The sequence below is a fragment of the Chelonoidis abingdonii genome, chromosome 6 (genome assembly GCF_003597395.2).
Source record: "Chelonoidis abingdonii isolate Lonesome George chromosome 6, CheloAbing_2.0, whole genome shotgun sequence".
Classification (NCBI taxonomy): domain Eukaryota; kingdom Metazoa; phylum Chordata; order Testudines; family Testudinidae; genus Chelonoidis; species Chelonoidis abingdonii.
Window position 1 is genome coordinate 19533961 of NC_133774.1, and position 18562 is coordinate 19552522.

At 38.6% G+C, this 18562-nt stretch overlaps 2 protein-coding genes across 10 annotated transcripts in view; one reads left to right on the forward strand and one right to left on the reverse strand.

The window, feature by feature from the left end:
- Nucleotides 1-139: 139 nt before the first annotated feature.
- On the reverse strand, nt 140-15854 carry LOC116817541 (DNA polymerase iota). Of its 5 annotated transcripts, none has more exons than XM_032767749.2 (10): nt 15541-15852; nt 13698-13820; nt 12147-12311; nt 10303-10455; nt 8803-9039; nt 8047-8225; nt 7411-7502; nt 5604-5737; nt 3651-3844; nt 140-1930 (listed from the first exon to the last, which is right to left on the reverse strand). In XM_032767749.2, the coding sequence occupies exons 1-10, from the start codon at nt 15653-15655 to the stop codon at nt 1055-1057; spliced, it is 2268 nt and encodes a 755-aa protein (XP_032623640.1). In that variant the 5' UTR covers nt 15656-15852; the 3' UTR covers nt 140-1054. The 5 variants fall into 5 exon arrangements, with proteins under 5 accessions (XP_032623640.1, XP_032623631.1, XP_032623648.1 ...); XM_032767740.2 differs by having other exon boundaries at nt 13698-13823; nt 15541-15851; XM_032767757.2 differs by lacking the exon at nt 10303-10455 and having other exon boundaries at nt 13698-13823; nt 15541-15854.
- An 878-nt stretch (nt 15855-16732) lies between these two features.
- C6H18orf54 (chromosome 6 C18orf54 homolog) overlaps nt 16733-18562 on the forward strand; it is a 34561-nt gene continuing 32731 nt past the window's right edge. For 4 of the 5 annotated variants that reach the window (XM_032767717.2, XM_032767723.2, XM_075066877.1 and 1 more), the window contains exons 1-2: nt 16733-16896; nt 17971-18297. In XM_032767717.2, coding sequence (XP_032623608.1) covers nt 18021-18297 — 277 coding nt within the window. In that variant the 5' untranslated portion in view covers nt 16733-16896; nt 17971-18020. Of the gene's footprint in view, nt 16897-17970; nt 18298-18562 lie in introns of those variants that run through there. The other variant, XM_032767731.2, reaches the window with a different exon arrangement.

The window sequence follows — 18562 nt, forward strand, 5'->3', positions numbered from 1 at the left end:
AGGAACTAGTCAGTATTTAGGATTTAAGCATAATTTGATTTTGCCCTAGAATTAAAAGCATTGGCATTTTAATAATAAAGTATCTCATTAGACTAGTACATCTCAAAGTTATTTTATCTTGACTAAAACAGGCAAGGTATTAAGAACTGTAAATGTGTTTATTACAAGTTACTTTGCAAGAATAATTAGCTAACATTTAAACATCAATTTTGTAATCAGTCTTCACTGGCCAAGTTTTTTTTTAAATTATACTTCTGATAATTACGCAAAAAAAAAAAAAGAGAGCTTATGGAATTTTTTTCTTAAGTCTGGTTTGCGTAACCAGGGAGCATCTTATTCCTATATCCATATTGAGGTAAATCAGCAAAGTAGTTAAGCACGTTCTTAAGTATCTTGCCAAACTGGAGCCTAGCCTAATCAATGGCTGGAAATGCTGACAACTGTCTTGGTGGCTATTCCAACTACAAATAGTAAAAGCCTATTTGTGAATTAGAACGGCCTGTACATGATGCTCTGCTCACATTACTCATGTGTTTTACTCTAGCAGTTAGGGACTGTAACTACTAAGAAAGCAATATTCCATTAGTTTCACAAGCCCCACCATTCAAATCAGTATTTTCTGTATTTCCATTTTTAAAAAAATGTTTTAACAGCAAGAACACCCATGCCCTAATGGATGCCATTTTGGTTGATACAAGAACAAGTATAAGTGTTTCAAACTGGATTGCAATGTTTTAGTTTGGGTAGTAACAACTGGAGGATTCATCACATCTAATGTGCATTTAAGGGGAAGTAAGTCTCTCTTGCTGCTCTCTTTGGACTAAATAAAACATTAATCTGCTAGTTTAACACAAGAATACATAGTATTAATCACTTTTAAAAGGAATTATCAATAGTTTTACACTATTGTTAAGATGGTCCGTTTTTGTATGCTATTTTGTCGCATTACACTTTAAAATAGTGCATTTCTTTAATGCATGAATATGATTGTATTACCTCCTTATTTTATCATCACAAATGTTTTATACCAGCCATCTCTGTATTATGTATATAATCATTTTGGTTTAAAATATCTTAATAAACTGTTAGACTGTGATGAACACAACACCACATTCTTTTTTCCTTTGTTTGTTTTTAGCTTTTCAGAAGGTTTATTCTGATGCATTTTGGAAACAGGTTTTAGATTCTTCCATTCAGCCAGTAGTTCCTTTTGCATTTCAGCAGGTAGTTCAGAAAAAATATTTGGGTCAACATTAGGAGGAAATACAATTCTTCCTTCTCCTGACGCTTGGTCTCTCAGACCTTTATCCTGAGAGGCTGCTCCAATGGGCTCCTCTTGTCTGTCTGAACTGTGAGGCTGAAGAAAATGTTGACTTTGCAGGTTCAATACAATTGAATCAGTGCTATTGAAATTCAGTGATTCCTTAGGTACTTGTTCCATACAGTTATCTATTAGTGCACTTTCAGGGTACTCAGGAGGATCCTGTAGACTGAGACTACAATTAGGATTAGGCCTGTGTACCATGGCTGTCTCCAGCTCACTGGTAGATTGAAAATGTTCACTGCATACCAGACTGCTGATACAATGATCTGCTCTTCTGGAATCTGGAGTAGTGTGCATTTCTTCTTGTGCAAAAAATGGTAGTGCTCCTTTAGAAAAAGGTAATGGCTGACTCAAAATATTCTTTGTATGGATCCTTTGCCCAGATTTGTCAGAAATAATTTCCTCTTTAATGTCTTCTGGAAGCTGACTGAAGACCTCCTGGTCAATGCCAGCAGGAAGCAAATGAATTGGACAAACAGAAATTCCAGGTTCTTCTGCGCAGCTTTTGGTTTCTAGTGAAGATTCTCTAGTTCTTGTATTTCTAATTCTTCCATCTGGTATAAAACTGCAGGAGTTCACCTGGACTTGTGGAACATCATCCATTTTCTGCAGCATAAAATATATTTAGCTACATAGTGCATATGAAAAATATTAAATGATTAAAAGGATACCATGTCATAAATACAATTTTACTGATAGTGATCCCTTAAAATCCTACTTCCATAAACAAAAAATTACCACTAATCATCTGGCAACAAAGATTTTTCTATTCAGCATAGTATTCAGAGATAGATAATGGACCAGCTATTTAAAGAGTTTTGCTGGGGTTGTAAAACAAGTAATTTCAAAAGCAACATTAAACTGGGTATATCATCGTAACGTCTAGCAGCCCAGCTACATCAACGTCTTTCAATATGCCTAAATACGTATTTACAGACTGTATCATTGAAGTTAGCATCTAAAGAAAATTTAAAAGGGAAAAAACTTTCAAACCAAATTATGCTGCACCCAGAAAAAAAAAGAACGAGCCTGTGTGTACAAGTAATTATCAGAGAAAAGAGAAGATATGTGAGCATGGATACCTGAGAAGTCAGGGATAGGGAGATAACAGAGCTGAATGTCTGCATATAGGTAGTATGACAGATTGTGGAAGGAAAGGTCGTCAGCTATGGGCAAATGTGCAGTGACAAAAGGAAAGAACGAAGAACAAAGATGTGAACTTTGCACATCTCACCTAAGGGAGTAATTGCATACCAAATACTGATAGTTATAGACACAAGTATCTGTTTGCATGTATAAATGTGTGACTTGTCATGATTACTTGTATGTAACCAAGGACAAGAATTTTGATCATTTAACCTCAAGTTTCTAAATACAAAGTAGATCTTAAATGATAAAAACAGTACAGTGGCTCATAAATACTGAGAATTATAAAATATAGACATCTGGGGTGAAGTGCTAGCCCCAATGAAATCAATGAGAGTTTTACTAGTGTCTTCAATGAGGCCAAAATTTCACCCATGGTTTTTGTCAACTTCCCTATATTTCCATTAAAAAAAAATCTATATTAAAGTAACACATCATAGTTGATTTAAATGATAAGTGAGATTTGAAGATGAAATCCCACCCTTAACTCACCCCGTTCAGGCTAGGAAGTAAGAGCATATGGAAAGTAAAGCAATCCAGTGTTTGAAGACACACATAGCTAAGTGCAAAAAAGGTAAATTAAGGGCACTTTAACAAGATTTAATTCAAGCTAAACTGCTAAAGATATTTTATGATGGAAAGAAATATTTAGGTCACTTCAGTTCCATCATGACCTATAGATCACACATTGCAGAAGCACTGAGGTTTTAAAAACTGGATGCTGAAAATTTAGGCTCTTAACTTCATATTTAGGAATCTAATTAAGTGGCCTGATTTTTCAGACATGCTGAGCAGGCAGAAGAGCTCCCATTAAAGTCTGTGGGAAACCTAATTTTAGGCATCCACTTCTGAAAACCCTGGCTCCACAAGCTCCTCTGTCTGTCCCATAGTAATAAAGTTAGATTGCCTAGTATTGTGCCATTCAAGATATGGCAACTGAAAACAAAGGATAGCATAAACAAAGGATAGGAAAGGAGGATAGCATAAACACATCTCGTAAATAGTTTGTACTCAGGAAAGCCCACAGACTTCTTCATTTTTACTATCTAGATGTTATTTGGGACTACAAAACTTCTTAAAGTATTTAAAAATTATTAAGGATACTAGAGCATATATATAGTCTCAGTCTGAATTTAATACACTTGATTTGATTGACAGTTTTTAATCATCTTCAACTTACTTTGCCAGAACTTGAAGGGGGTGACGACCGCATTAAATAAAATCCTATGGATCCTTTGGTGAGGCTAGGCAGAGCTTTAAGATTTGAGAAGCAGACACTCAGAAGGGTAAGATGAAATGGCATCTCCACTTTTATCATCTTTCTAAACAATTTCATAAGGATACCAACCAGTGGGGCCACAACATCAGAGTTTCCTGAACATGAAATGTAAACAAACAGCAGAATTAATGTAAACCTTTCTATAAGGGGCTGAAAGGAATTAAGGTTTGTGCATGAGATAGTCTGGACTTTCAACACTTTGCACTAATGCAAAATAAGTTGGCATTTACCCTAATTGTTCAATGCACTGAAAAATCTCAATTCTTAGGAAATGTGAGGGATTTTAACTACAGCTATGCCAAGTAAGGCAGCATTTATTTGATCATTTGAAAATAAAGAGGCTGTTAACTTTACAGTGTTTTACGCTTAAAAAAGCTTTTCTGAAATGAATTTTATGATTGCAAGAAGTGCCAGACTGACAACACTAGACAGATGCCCACAGAATCTCTGTAACTTAGACATTAATGGTACTTGCATCCGAAGAAGTGAGCTGTAGCCCACGAAAGCTTATGCTGAAATAAATGTGTTAGTCTCTAAGGTGCCACAAGTACTTCTGTTCTTTTTGTGGATACAGACTAACACGTCTGCTACACTGAAACCTGTCATTAACGGTACAAGCCCTCCTGTTCTGCCCTGCCATCTCTGTTGAGAAGTGATGTGATAATTGGAAAAGGGGTCAATTTAAACAAACACAATTAAACTAACATCCTGCAAATGGAAAAGGCCTTTCTATACAACTGAGAGTAGCTCACTCTCCATTTCTATTAAATTGTCTTCAAACGGATCCAATTAATGACGACAATTTGTGTGATATGGCTATCTGACAACAAAGATCTAGACTGAGACCACTTATTTACCTTATGCAGAAGAGTGTGGACATATCAGATGGTAATAACTTTTGCTCTCTTCCAGTCTAGACTGGATTCAGTCTATTCCTGTCTATGATTATAGTATTTTATTAAACTCTATACTTACTGAGAGAAAACATAATGATCCTGAATAGTAGTGAAGTGATTGGTCAAATATGGGGAAAAGATAAACTCCATACGAAGTGGCAAATGAAAGACTGATCTCTATTTAGGATGGACAAGCCCTGGCGTCAGAGGAGGAAGACTGTATACATGTCACTAACTGTTGGATAAAGAGTGATTCAGAAAGATCCTGAAATCTTATAGCTAACAGCCATACAAAATTCCTTTCACTCACTCATCCCTTGCAAGCAATTTCTTTCTCTTTTCTTTTTGGACTGCGATGAGTTACATTTAATTAATTTTTCAACATCAGGGTAAAAAGGCAGGCAAGTATATTTTGTGCCTGGGTTAGTAAACTCCGACAACAATCTTGCAAGGCTGAGTAGGGTGACCAGATGTCTCAATTTTTTTTTTTTCTTATCTAGGCTCCTATTACTCCCCACCCCCATCCCGATTTTTCACATTTGCTGTCTGGTCACCCTAAGGCTGAGTTAACAACTTTGTTACTTATTAAACAAAGTTATTCCTGCCAGGAAGTCCTGTGTTTTTAACATTGTTTCACTGAGGTACATCTATCACATAAAATCAATGTAATACTTCAAATTAAAAAACATCATTGTTCAGAAACCTAGATTTAAAGTAACTTAAAGCAAAACAAAGGTAATGCTTAATACCTGAAACTTTACTGATACTGAAATTAATAGATTGATAAACCTTCCTTCCCAGAAGGACGTATCATTTCACTGTTCCTATGAATGTGCCAAATACTTGGGCATTTCTGCAGTCAGAGAGACCCTAGTTAAAATTTCAAACAACATATTGTGCACCAAAGTAACAACTGACCAAATACTTTCTGAAAACAAAACCTCAGAAAAGCTCTTACCTGTCCCAAATTTCTGAATGACATGAGAGGGAATAGGACACTGACGACTCTCCCGACTAAACCATTTATTAGTTGATGAAAATTTACGGATGGTTAATCTTATTGTATGTGGCTTTCTTCCATCTTTGGATATTCTGAAGAAAATTAAAGTGTGCAGCACAATTAACATTACTGCTGCTTTACAAATACTTTCAAAGCAATTGGATCAAGTAAGTAATGTATATCTCTTTTAATCCATCAGGAAAGTGAAACAAAATAATAGTAATAGTATAGAACATAAGAAGCTTTAAAGCTTTATCTTTAATTTCTTTCCTGCCTCATTTTCCCCAGTTGATACCATTCTAGTGCTTCCTAACTCAACTCTATTTATTGGCAATGTCTACTTATTTCTTCACATTTTTTACAAACGGTTTCAATAAATAGTTTTTGTTTAGTATTACACACAGTTGAAGACTTATAGAAAAAAACCTTAACTGTTTTATTCACTTAAGGAAAAAATCTCTGCATTAGTAAAGAAAGTGGTGGAAGTTCCATGCTTGATATTTTTAGACATGGATTACTGGAAGTACTAGAATATAGTTCTCAACCTAGAGATGCAACCATTGTGTCCATCCCATATTGCTAAGTGGTAGTAAGGTCTCAGTATTAAAAGGCAGTCCTGGTATGTAAAAGGTTGAGAATGACTGTACTAGAAAATATGTTGAAGAGAACAATTTTACCCTGGCAGATTGGAAGGCTAAAACCCTCCACCTCTGTGGTGTCCTGGAGCCCTGGGTTAGCACAATTTGTGTCTAGATGGAAGGGGAGTTAGACCTGAGCCTGAATTCGAACCCTGAGCTTACACTGAAGTGTGGACATACTTGTAGCTACAGTAATCAAGACAAGAGATAAGGGGAATGAATTAATTCTTCTTGTCTGTACGAAAAAGAAATGGAAGTATCTTGATGATGTGGGAGAAGCAGAATTTGGATACTGCCTGAATGTGAGTGGTAATGGAAAGGGAAGAGTTGAAGATGACCCCAAGTTATAAGCCTAAGTAACAGGAATGAGGATGGTGATGTCTGTGGTTGTGCAGAACAGTAGAAGGCAAGATAACGAGTTCAGTTTGGGCCACATTAAGCTTAAGTTGATGGTACAACTTTAAAGAGATGTCAGAGAAACTGGCTGAGATGCAAGGTCAAACCAAGGGAAGCAGTCAGAAGTGGAGAAGAAGATGTGAGACTGAACCATAATAGTAATTGAAACCATGCAAGTGGATAAGATCACCCAGGGACAGGGTAGAGAGAGAAAAAGAAGAGGCCTATGAAATCACCAGGAGAACAGAAGAGAGACTGGAGGGGACACACAAAAAGATACAATACAGGATGATCAGAGATGTAGGAGAATGAGGAGCCGGCAGAATCATGAAAGCTAAAAGGAAGACATGGCCGTTAGAAAGCATGATCAGCTGTGTCAAAAGCAAGAGAAAGGTTGAGGAGGTAAGGATGGAAGAGCTTACAGACATTGGTGAGAACAGTTGCAGTGGAGTGGAGAGGGTGAAAGCCAGACTGGGGGAAAGGAGCAGGATACAGTTGCAGGAGCAGAATTTGAGGCAACAGTTGTAGAGGGCACATTTCACAAGTTCAGAGATAAAGGGCAGAAGGTAATGAGGAAGTAGTTAGAGAGACAACTGGGGTTCAGGGGCAGCATTCTGAAGATACGAGAGACCAAAGTATGCTCTGCAAAATATGAGACAAACCTTACATATGCCCAGTGTTCTTTCAGGTCACAAACTGAGTCAGCAATAAGAACAAATGAAGACAGTCACCTGTCTAAAAGGTTAGCGAGTAGTTCTTCAATTTTCTTTTTAACTTCCACTTCTGATGAACATTTTTTAAAAGAATCTTCATCACTAAGGGACTGTAAGAAATGCAATAGTCCTTTTAATTTTGTGTAATACCAAGTGACAAAGCAAATTCAAAAGATATGAAATGGAATAGCTTTTCCACATAATTCATATATTAACCTATGGAACTCATTGCCACAAAATATCATTAAGCCTAGAGGTCAGCAGGATTCAAAAAAGGATCATACATTAACAGAGGTAATAAAAATATCATGAGTTATATAAATAGTAAATATAAATAAAATTAAAATAATTTTAGAAGGAATATGAACTGCCATGTTTTATGGCATGAGCCAACCTCTAGCTATGGGGAGCTGGGAAAAACTTTCCTGGGTGGCAGGATATCCCATAACTGTACGATTTTGTGTACCTTACTCTGAAGCAGCTAGTACTGACCATTATCAGAGACAGGATCCCAGAATAGATGGACTACTGGTCTGATCCAGTGTGACAATTTCTTTGTTCAGTATGACTGGATTTCAGCAAGCTCAGCAAAATTGTACTCAAAGAACACAATCTTTCTCATTCTGAAAAACTGTATTTTCATGTCATTTGTACCTGAGGAGGTCCAGAGGCGGCCACAGGGGAGTCATCATCTCCATAACTGAGCTTCTGAATGTGCTGAGCCATTGAAACTCCTAGTTCCTTTGCTAGTATTACAGGTGAAAAGGTCTGGAGATCACGCACACTGCTGAGACCCAGCAACTCTAGGCGCTTGGTAGTTTTATAGCCAATCCCTAGATGAAAAGGTGTGTGATAACTTGAGTAAAAATGTATTTACAAAATAGTACAGTACACAGGAAAGTCATTTAAAAGATTAAGATATGCTTAGCAAGTTGTATTTATAAAATACTAATAACTAATTTATTATTTGGTTAATAAACAAAAATACTTTTTCCCTATAAATTATATTTAGTTTTATATGGCAAGACCTTATAGACATCAAATTTAATCATTTTAATTATAGAACTGGAAGTTCTTTGAAGCAACATTTTCAAGTAATTGAGACCCACATTTTCGGATGTGCAAATTTTTTTTCAAAAATTATAGAAATATGGATATCAATATCCACATTTGGCTTTCAATGAAAATAGTGTGAGATTTATATATTCTTTTTAGGTATTTGCAACCCAAACGCTGCAGCACTTGTGTTACTGCAGAACCAAAAAGTGATATGGACTGAAGAACAGAAGTACAATATAAATACAAAAAAACAGATTTTAAAATTATTTCAGTTTTAAAAGTATGTTGTGTATATTAAAATTATGAATTCTCACAATGTCTATACAAAAGATTGTGGCGCCAGTATCTTACCAGGAACTTTACTGATGTGATCAAGGCTGCCTACTAGGTCCTGACAGCTTTCAGGTAGAAGAACTGTTTGTTGATTTGGTTTGAAGGTGCCAGATACTAGTTTAGATAGTAATTTGTTAGAGGCCACTCCTGCACAGCCTGTAAGACCCAATCTATTGTACATGGCTTCCCTCATCTCTGCTGCAATCTGAGATCCAATGACAAGTCTTATATGCATATCATCATGTAAATTGACAGCTGTGAAGACAAAAAGGAGGTGGTCACTTCTCAGCATACAATGACCACTCACATCACTACAGGTCCATTCGCTAATAAGAAGATTCATATGCTTATAACCATTAAAAACTTGATGGGAAAGAGTGTGGTCTACTGGGTAGATCAAGGGGCTGAATGTAAGGACTACTGGGTTCTCTGTCTGGTGCTGCCATGGAGTACAAATTTAACCTCAGACAAGTAATTTAACCTCTTTGTACCTCAGTTACCTCCTCTCTAAAATTAAAAGGGTAATACTCTAGCATCATAAAATTATGGTGAGAATTACTTAATGTTTGGAAAGCACTTTAAGGATAGATGCACTCTATAAATCTTTAAGAGATATCAAAGAAGAATATTTAAATATCATCATGTAACAGACTCTTGCCTCAATATAACCAAAGGGAAAAGTAAATGAATTAGAGATTTAGTAATACAACATTTGTTTAATTAAGATAACTGGAAGATGTCCATCTCTGTTACTAAAGTGTGAATGTTAATGAAATGAGATCTTATTAAGGCAGTTCTTTCTCAGAACTGTATTAAAAATTATAGCAACAGTTGATATTAACATTTGGTCTGGTAAAAATCAACTGCTCTTTTCCTTTATTCATGAAATGAATATAAATCTTGCTATGCCAACTGTGGGCACTTCTGAACTAGAAGGATCCTAGTGGAGAATATGAATCAGTCCAAGTTCTACAGTCAGCCCTCGGTGACTTCAGTATAAGTCTTTCATACAGGCATCCTGTATAGCAAAACTTTGCTCTGTTTTTCAGTATATATTAAGGATATTTTGGATGAAAATTTCAGTTAGCTGACACACAGTAGCCAAACACCTCAAGGAACTAAATCTTCATGAACTAACATGAAAGCTGTTACTTCATGCTCAATCAAACTAGATATTTAATTCTACATTTAACTGTCTTTTTTGAAGACCACAAACAAAAAAATCTATTCTCCCAACTCAATGTGCATGCCCAACTTCCACTGACATTAATATACAAAGGTACACATTCCACTCAAAATAATCAGATTCTCAGATATGAAATTATGGTATATTGCAAGTCGGTTCCTGGCAGTCTAACCACAGGAGAAATAAAAGTTTCCAGGCAATACTGTATTGAATAGGAAATGTGTTTTCATGCAGTTTTGGAAGTTTAATCAATTAAGTTATCAAGATACTTTTTGTACTATTCTACTACTACTTAATAAAATATTTTAGCAAAATAGGGAATAACCACTCACTTTGATTATTATACACATGACCAGACAAAGACACTTTGGAACAGCCATCTCTTTGCAGCTGTGCTAGTCTCTTCTCTACCAACTCTGTGATATCCACAAAATTTTCATCAAATCCAAGTCTTTCTACCAGTGGACTGAATTCTTCAAACAGCTCTATGGAAAAAAGCGAAGTACATACTGGGACAGGTATGACAAACACAGGCATATCTTTAGACTACTGTACCACTTTATAAATGTTAACTGTATCTCTCATTGTTGTATGCACTTATGCTGTGGCCGTGTTGGTTCCAGGAAATTAGGGAGACAAGGTGATCTGAAGAAAAGCTCTGTGTAAACTTGAAAGCTTGTCTCTCTCATATCAGAAGCTGGTCTGAGTAAGAAATATAATACCTCACTCGCCTTGTCTCAACTGTAACTCAGTGAGCCAGGGACTGTATGCTGGCTGGTGTGGAAGGTTATCAAGCTCCATCCAGGATCTAAAATTGCAGGGGGGCATAATTACTAGACTCTGGGACAGGTAAACCCATACCAACTGTAAGAAAAACTTTTGAAGGTGGCAATTTTGCACCAGAAAAGCTTCAAAAACAGACTCCAAGGAGAAGTTGCTGAACTTGAATTAATATGCAAACTAGATACCATTAACTTAGGTTTGAACAGCAATGGCTCGGTCATTACACTAATTGAATCTATTTCCCCATGTTAAAGTATCCTCACACCTTCGTGTCACTGTCTAAAATGGGCCAACTTGATTATCACTTCAAAAGTTTTTCTCCCCTGCTGATAATAGCTTCTCTTAATTAACTAGCCTCTTACAGTTGGTATGGGTACTTCCATCTTTTCATGTTCTCTGTATGTATAAATACCTTCTTACTGTGTGTTCCATTCTATGTATCTGATGAAGCGGGCTGTAGCCCTCGAAAGCTTATGCTCAAATAAATGTGTTTGTCTCTAAGGTGCCACAAGTACTCCTGTTCTTTTTGCTGATACAGACTAACACGGCTGCTACTCTGAAACCTGTCTTTCAGAAAGGTACCAACCCCATGATGAATTGCATATACCGGTTCAAACCAAGCCCTGCTTTTGATCCAACAAATTGACATGATTCTAATAATGTGAACTTGGGACTTCATATTCTCTACAATCAGCAGTGGATTTCCCACTGATCTAAGTGAGAAATTTGCACAGAACTCAAAGGGAAAACATAGCCACAAGGTAATACTAAAATGTATTTATTCAATACCTTATTAGCTCTTCAGCACTCAATGACAAAATCTGCTTCCCTTTAGGCCACTGCTATTTTGCCATTTGATTTACTTCCTTTCTTTGCTCTTTTCTCTCTTCTCTTTGTGAGTTTTCAAGTTTTTAACTTCTGTAATTCTTTCCCTGCAGCAACTCCAAATTTCCAATCCTGTGGACTTCATTATCAACCTCTTGAAGAAGATTAAGAAGTGACAGGGGAGTTCATACTTCTGAGTCACTGACTCAGGCTATCTGCAGTCTCAGGCAGATGTCATGACATCAGTTTCCCCTCAGTTCATTTTTGGAAGATTCTCTCTGCAGCCATGATGCCTTGAAACTTACCTTTCATTTGAAAAATAACAACATTAAATATTCTGCAGAGTCCTAGTATGTCATGAGGACATTTAAATACACCAAGTTGGCAGAATCCAGCATGCACCTGTAATCTAGATAATGACTGAGCCCAACTGCTTAGTTTGTGAAATCTGATGGAATCAGAGATGGCATCCCCTAAAAGCCTTATGACATTTTTCTAAAGCTCATATAAAATCAGAAGTCTATATACAGTACTTATTTTCCACTATTAAAAAACTGTTAACCTGTACCTGTAACCTTGTATGACATTTCTCTGTATTGTGTCAGGTCCTCTCCATTAACTAGCACTAGCTCTGGGCATTTTTCTTTAGCATCTCTGACAGACATAAGTTTCTGAATTCCAAGTCTCCTGGCTTCATAGTTACAGGTAACAACCAAGTATTTCTGCTGAACACCTGGAAACAAAGGTAAAAAATCATAACACATTTTAAGGAGTCACTTGTTTATTACAGTACTTCCATCCCACTGGTTTACAGTTTGCTATCAAAGCCTGTAATGCAAATCCCTCAATCAGTTAGTGGTTTCTAACCATTAGGGGAGTGAAGTTCTGGAACGGTCTTCCGAGGGAAGTAGTGGGGGCAAAAGACTTATCGGGCTTTAAGAGTAAGCTTGATAAGTATATGGAGGGGATGTTATGATGGGATAGTTTAATTTGGGCAATTGATCTTGGATTATCGGCAGATAAGTCTGCTCAATGGTCTGTGAGGGGATGTTGGATGGGATGGGAACTGAGTTACTGCAGAGAATTCTTTCTTGGGTGCTGGCTGGTGAGTCTTGCCCACATGCTCAGGGTTTAGCTGATCGCCATATTTGGGGTCGGGAAGGAATTTTCCTCCAGGGCGGATTGGCAGAGGCCCTGGAGGTTTTTCGCCTTCCTCTGCAGCGTGGGGCATGGGTCGCTTGCTGGTGGATTCCCTGCAGCTTGAGGTCTTCAAATCTCAATTTTGACGATTTCAATAACTCAGTCATGGGTTCGGGGTTGTTATAAATGTGTATGGGTAGGGTTTTGTGGCCTGCCTTGTGCGGGAGGTCAGACTAGATGATCATATTGGTCCCTTCTGACCTATGAGTCTATGAGTAAAAATGTAATACTGTTTTTAAGAAGAAATACACCTTAATTTTATTGTGTAATACTGAAGGAAGCAGGACCCTTGCTCATGTTCTTATAACATTTAATGGTAATAAAATATTTTTTCTTAAATGCTATATTAATTTTTCACTTATTAAAAGGTATTCTCACTACTTTTGGCCCTTATCATGCAACCTGATATATACATGGGCACATCTGCATTAGTATAAAAATCAGTAAAAATATATTTACTTCATTCTTTTTCTCCATTGATTAGTAAATTCACCTACAATAGTACCAACAGCTTTAAGCTCAAATGACTCTTACAACCAAGTGGAGTAAACTATGGCTATGTCTTCACTACCCACCATATAGGCGGGTAGCAATTGATTGCTCAGGGATCGATATATCGATCCCCGAATGCGCTTATATCGATTCCAGAATTCCACCAAGCCAAACGGAGTTGCGGAATCGACACGGGGAGCCTCGGACATCGATCCCACGCCGTGAGGACGGTGAGTAATTCGATCTTAGATACTTCGACTTCAACTACGTTATTCACGTAGCTGAAGTTGCGTATCTAAGATCCATTTTCCCCCGTAGTGTAGACCAGCCCTATGAAAGACCAGAGTATGAGTAAAAAAGTATCTTTGTCTTTCCCAACCACATAAACATAAACCAAACAGCAATAAACAGCAACATATAAATTTACCTAAAGGTTTGTCTCTTAATTCAGGATTATGGATCATTTCTACTTGTGCATAAAAGCAGTCCAGGTCAGTATGCACAATTACCCTGTGTGCTGTACTTCCTGATGGCACAGTCTTGATATGACCTGCTGCAACGAAAATATACAACCAAGTTTAAAGATAACATCCTTCTTACCCTCGTCAATAATGCAGCAAACGATCTCACACATGAAAACTGTGCTTGGAAACCAAGCACGGGGTGGCAAAGTAGAGAGTTTATAAATTGTACATTAATTAGGTCAGAAGTCAATTGGCACAGTGGTTGGTATCAGTAAAAGATATTGCTGACTACATCCTGAAGACCTCTTTTACATGGCCAGTGCCACCTCAATTCTTTTTTACTGAATAATTTTATAGTTATATTTCTGATGCAGCACCCTTTATATGGTATGCCTTGGTTTATTTTAATTAATGCTAGAAAATGTATAAGAATTTTCCTCTATTTAGAAGCATCAAGTGGGTGGGCACAAAAATGTGACAACACCAAACATACTTCTTTCTGAGAATACACCTGCCTAGTATCTCTACAGTTTCAGCTTTTCTGCTGCTACAGGTTTAAATAAATAAGCCTGTCTATGGAAGAATAAGCACATGAACTCCACCTACTAGCAGCCCATGAGTGATGCAACTAATCATCAACCAGAGAGCAAAAATGCTGTCAAATGCAAAGAGCAAACTTTATAGAAATATATTTTTAAATTATATAGTAAGGCCCATACTATATAATTAAAAAAAATATATTTCTTAAAGTTTAAATCTGTTCTGCTGGTTCTTGACCCAAGGATGAAAATTTTCTTAGGAAAGTTTAAGAAAAAGTGTACTAAGCTACATTTTAATACTCAAAAAATATATTTCCCCCTTCTGGAAACTTCTGTTTTGTTTTCTTTAGATGAAAGGGAATACACTTTAAGGTATATGAAAATGTGCAACATTTAACTATTTCAATCAAAGGTTTCTAATTCCAGTGAATTGTTTTTTTGCATGTTGCTAATGTGAAACAGGACTGACCACTGGGAGCAGCACTATTTTCTAGATATTATTATTTATACCGCACTTCATGCAGATGTGGTGTTTTACAAGCAAATATGATGCCGGAGTTCAGCTACACTGTTAATATTTAAATAGGTTTGGAAGCATTATATTTGTGTAGGTAAATACTCATTTCCCCATACACACACAAACCAACAAAAATATTTCCATTGATAGTAACTGAAATGTACAGACAGGCAAAGTAACAAAATTTATGTTTGAGAACTTACTAGCGTGTGATTTGAGAATATTTCCTTTATATATTTTGACAGGTGATGTTAACAATTTGTGTTTTAACTGTTACAATGCTTTAACTTTTTAAATCTCACTCAGTCTATTCTCATTATTGTCTGTCACAGCCCACATTGTTATAGCTCCCCCCCCAATGTAAAAATGGCTAAAATCTGGGAAAATGCTTAAAAATAAGCATTGTTATTATCCATCCAATTTATCTGAAAAAAGTCGAATTCTGACACGCTCCACATTTGAACTAACGCCAAACTTGATGGGGGGCGCTGTGCGGAGAGAGGGGCAATGGGGACACTGAAGGAGAAATAGGGAAGGGGGGAAGCTGGGGGAACACTGCTACGGGGGCGGAACGGATCCCTGGGGGAGCCACTCAGTTCCAGGCGGGACAAACATGCGTATAGGGACCCCAGCACTCGACGTCTGTGACGTTGCCGCCCGGCGGGCTCCAGATTCTCCCGCCGGTGCAACAGCTCCAGCCCCCCCAACCCCGTTCTCGGTGTGAGGCGGCCCGCGGGGCCCGTTATTTACATTGTGCTCCGAGAGTGGCGGAGGAGACTCTCCCGGGCGCCGCGTGGCTCTCACGACCGCCAGGCTCCGGGCAAAGCCAATCCGGTTCCTCCTCCTCCTCCTCCGGGAACTCCATACAACCGCCGCCGTAGCTGAGAGACACACTGAGCTGCAGACCTCCCGCCCTTCCCGCACGCACAGTTCACCCCTGCGATGGCCGACAGGGGGGCTGGGCTTCGCGCGCGCTTCCCTATGAATCGACGCGGCAGCTTTCCATAGTCACGCCCAGTGGGTTAGAGCCGCTGTGTGCTCTGTGGGGTCAGGCCGTGGCGGTGGCTACAAACCACGGACATACAGTGCCCTCTAGTTCGGGCCGACACTGAAAGCGCTGCAGGCAGGCGACAAGGGAGCTCAGCCTCACCCACAGCAGCGCGGCTGGGTGTGTCAGACATGACACTGCCGTGCTGCACCACCACTTACCCGCCCAGCCCAGGCCTGGCTGGCAAGGTCTGCTCCTAACAATAGTGCAAGCGGGGTGTAGGAAAGCAAAGCTTTCCCTCTGCAACACCCTTCACTCCCCTGGCAGGTGTCCTCGGGTGCTCCGATGGTATTGCAATCAGTATTACTGCGATGAGGGACATATAAAGCCCTGGAGAGAGGGGAAGATAATCTGCAGGCAGCAGCTCGGACGGAGGTGGGATGAAGAAATAGGAGGGTTACTTCAGTACTAGGGTGACCAGATGTCCAGATTGTAAAAGGACAGTCCTGATATTTGGGGCTTTTTCTTACATAGAGGCCTATTACCCCTCCTTCCACCATGCCCATCCCAATTTTTCACGCTTGCTATCTGGTCATCCTAGTTCACTAGAGCCAGTGGGGTGATTTAGGCATGTAGACACATTTTACTGCCTCCGCTTGATGGCTGGATAGACAAATAATATATCATTGGGTCCTCTATTGTAGAAATCATTATAGACATAAGTTTTCAGGAGGGATTTAAGCGAAGAGTGGATACTTCTTCTGGCACGCAGAATCCTGCTCTACTGCCTGAAACACACCACCATGCGACTGCGTCTGCGATTTGTGGCACCCGCCCGCTGGGCATTCTGGGAGTTGTAGTCCCCAGCTTGCGCAAACGGAGGAGATAAACTACAACTCCCAGAAAGGAGCGCGACCTGATGCTCCTGCGCAGTGACTAGCCAAGCGCCATTTTGAATTAAGTGTCGTTATGCTTTAAACTGGTAGGCGGCAACGGCGGGTCTCGGGTGCTGAGGAGAGTCGATGTTGCTACTACCTGTCCCGGTTCGCGCCTTAGGGCGCGTAAGCTTCTCACTGGGGCTCAGCATTGTAGCCTCCTCGGCCGGAGCGGGGAAGGAGGTGCGGAGCGGGCAGTGGGGTGGAAGGTCTCTGGGGGCGGTGGGGGTCGGGACTTGGCAAGAACCCCGCCTCTCGTGTGAGGTGACCAGCTTGGGTGAGGCTGTGATTTTCAAAGACGCCTAAAGGAAGTTAGGTGCTTATTTTCCATAGGATTTAATTCCTTTAGGCGTCTTTGAAAATCCCAATTTCAACATTTAGTGCTAGTCTATATTTATGACCCTTCAGTAAATTTCAATCCATGGAATTGTGATAACCGAGCCAGGATGAATTGGCTTGATCTTAATTGCATAGATAGGAGGACCTGAAAAGCTCTTGCAGCTTGTCCAGTGTTACCACACCTGTAGTTGGCAGGGGTCTTTAATACACCGTTCCCAGTAGTGTTACATCTAAATGATAGTGCTTTTATCACTTTGATATATTCAACTGAACCACTTGCTTATACTGTTAAAAACATTTTTACTAATCACTTCAATTTTGCTCTATTATTTTTTGGATCGTCTGTGCTAGCTGTGATGTCATAGGATGACATTTTGGGATGTTCCAGCTGAAGGCAGGGGTCTGGCAGACTTTAATCTATTCATGTGTTATGTGCCCCTCTTGCTTTTAAACTGGGGCTACCGGGGGGCTTTCAGTACTAAATGTTGTTTGGAAAAAGCTAGTTCAACTGTGTGGTGTCTGTACAGCATACAAGATGGCTTTTGGATATGAACACTCAGATTCTTTCACTTTTCTCTGTCCAGATGCAGACTTATTTTGGTTTGTGCTCTGAGTGCCTTTGTTTTTCTGATATTGCCTACTTATACATGTATAAATAATAAACATTTTATTTTTTGTGAAGCTCTGAGGTCAGCAGCTAGATTGAATAGCTGGCTTTTAGCTGAATAAAAGCTTAAAATTGCTCAATGGAATCTGATAGCTTTTAAATAGTGCAATTATCAAAATTGGTGAAACTCTTACTGGAAATTAATAAACATACAGATGCTTGATAAAATTAAATACAGATATTCAGAAGTACAGTGTATGAGAGGACATCTCAGTATAAGTGATTGCTTCTATTTTTATTTCTTTACTCAGACTCTTCAGAAAGATGAGAGGAGATTCCATTAGTCATTTGGATAAAAACCATGGCATGCCTGTTTGAAAAAGATAGTATTTACTCGCCTGAATCTACTGTGTCTTCTCTCCTAGCAAGCTGCAGCCTTAACAGTAGTAACTCCTACTCAAACAGCTCAATTCAGTACAAAGACAAGGTATACAACTCTGCATCTCAGGCTTTGGAGGCCTATATTGAAGATTTTGACCAAAGTCTTATGTCTTCAGAAGTAAGCACTGGAAAAATCTGCATAGGTCAGAGTACTCCTAAAGATAAGTCAGCAAAGTATGGGTCTGTACAAAAATACGGTATGTTTCCTGTAAATGAAGCTTAAATTGTGGTTTTAATATTTGTGACACATCCCTAAAGAGAACATCTCATGAACTGGTTCTGTCATCTTTAAAATTTTCAGTCTATTCTTGTTTTGTTACATATGGCTGTAGATATATTTTATTGAGATTTAATATTTTTAATTCCTTTTTGGACTTTGAAATGTCAAAAGCCTTAACACTGATCAGTAATCTAATTACTTGTTTTGTAGATGAAATCTATTTGATTTAATGAATATGGGCT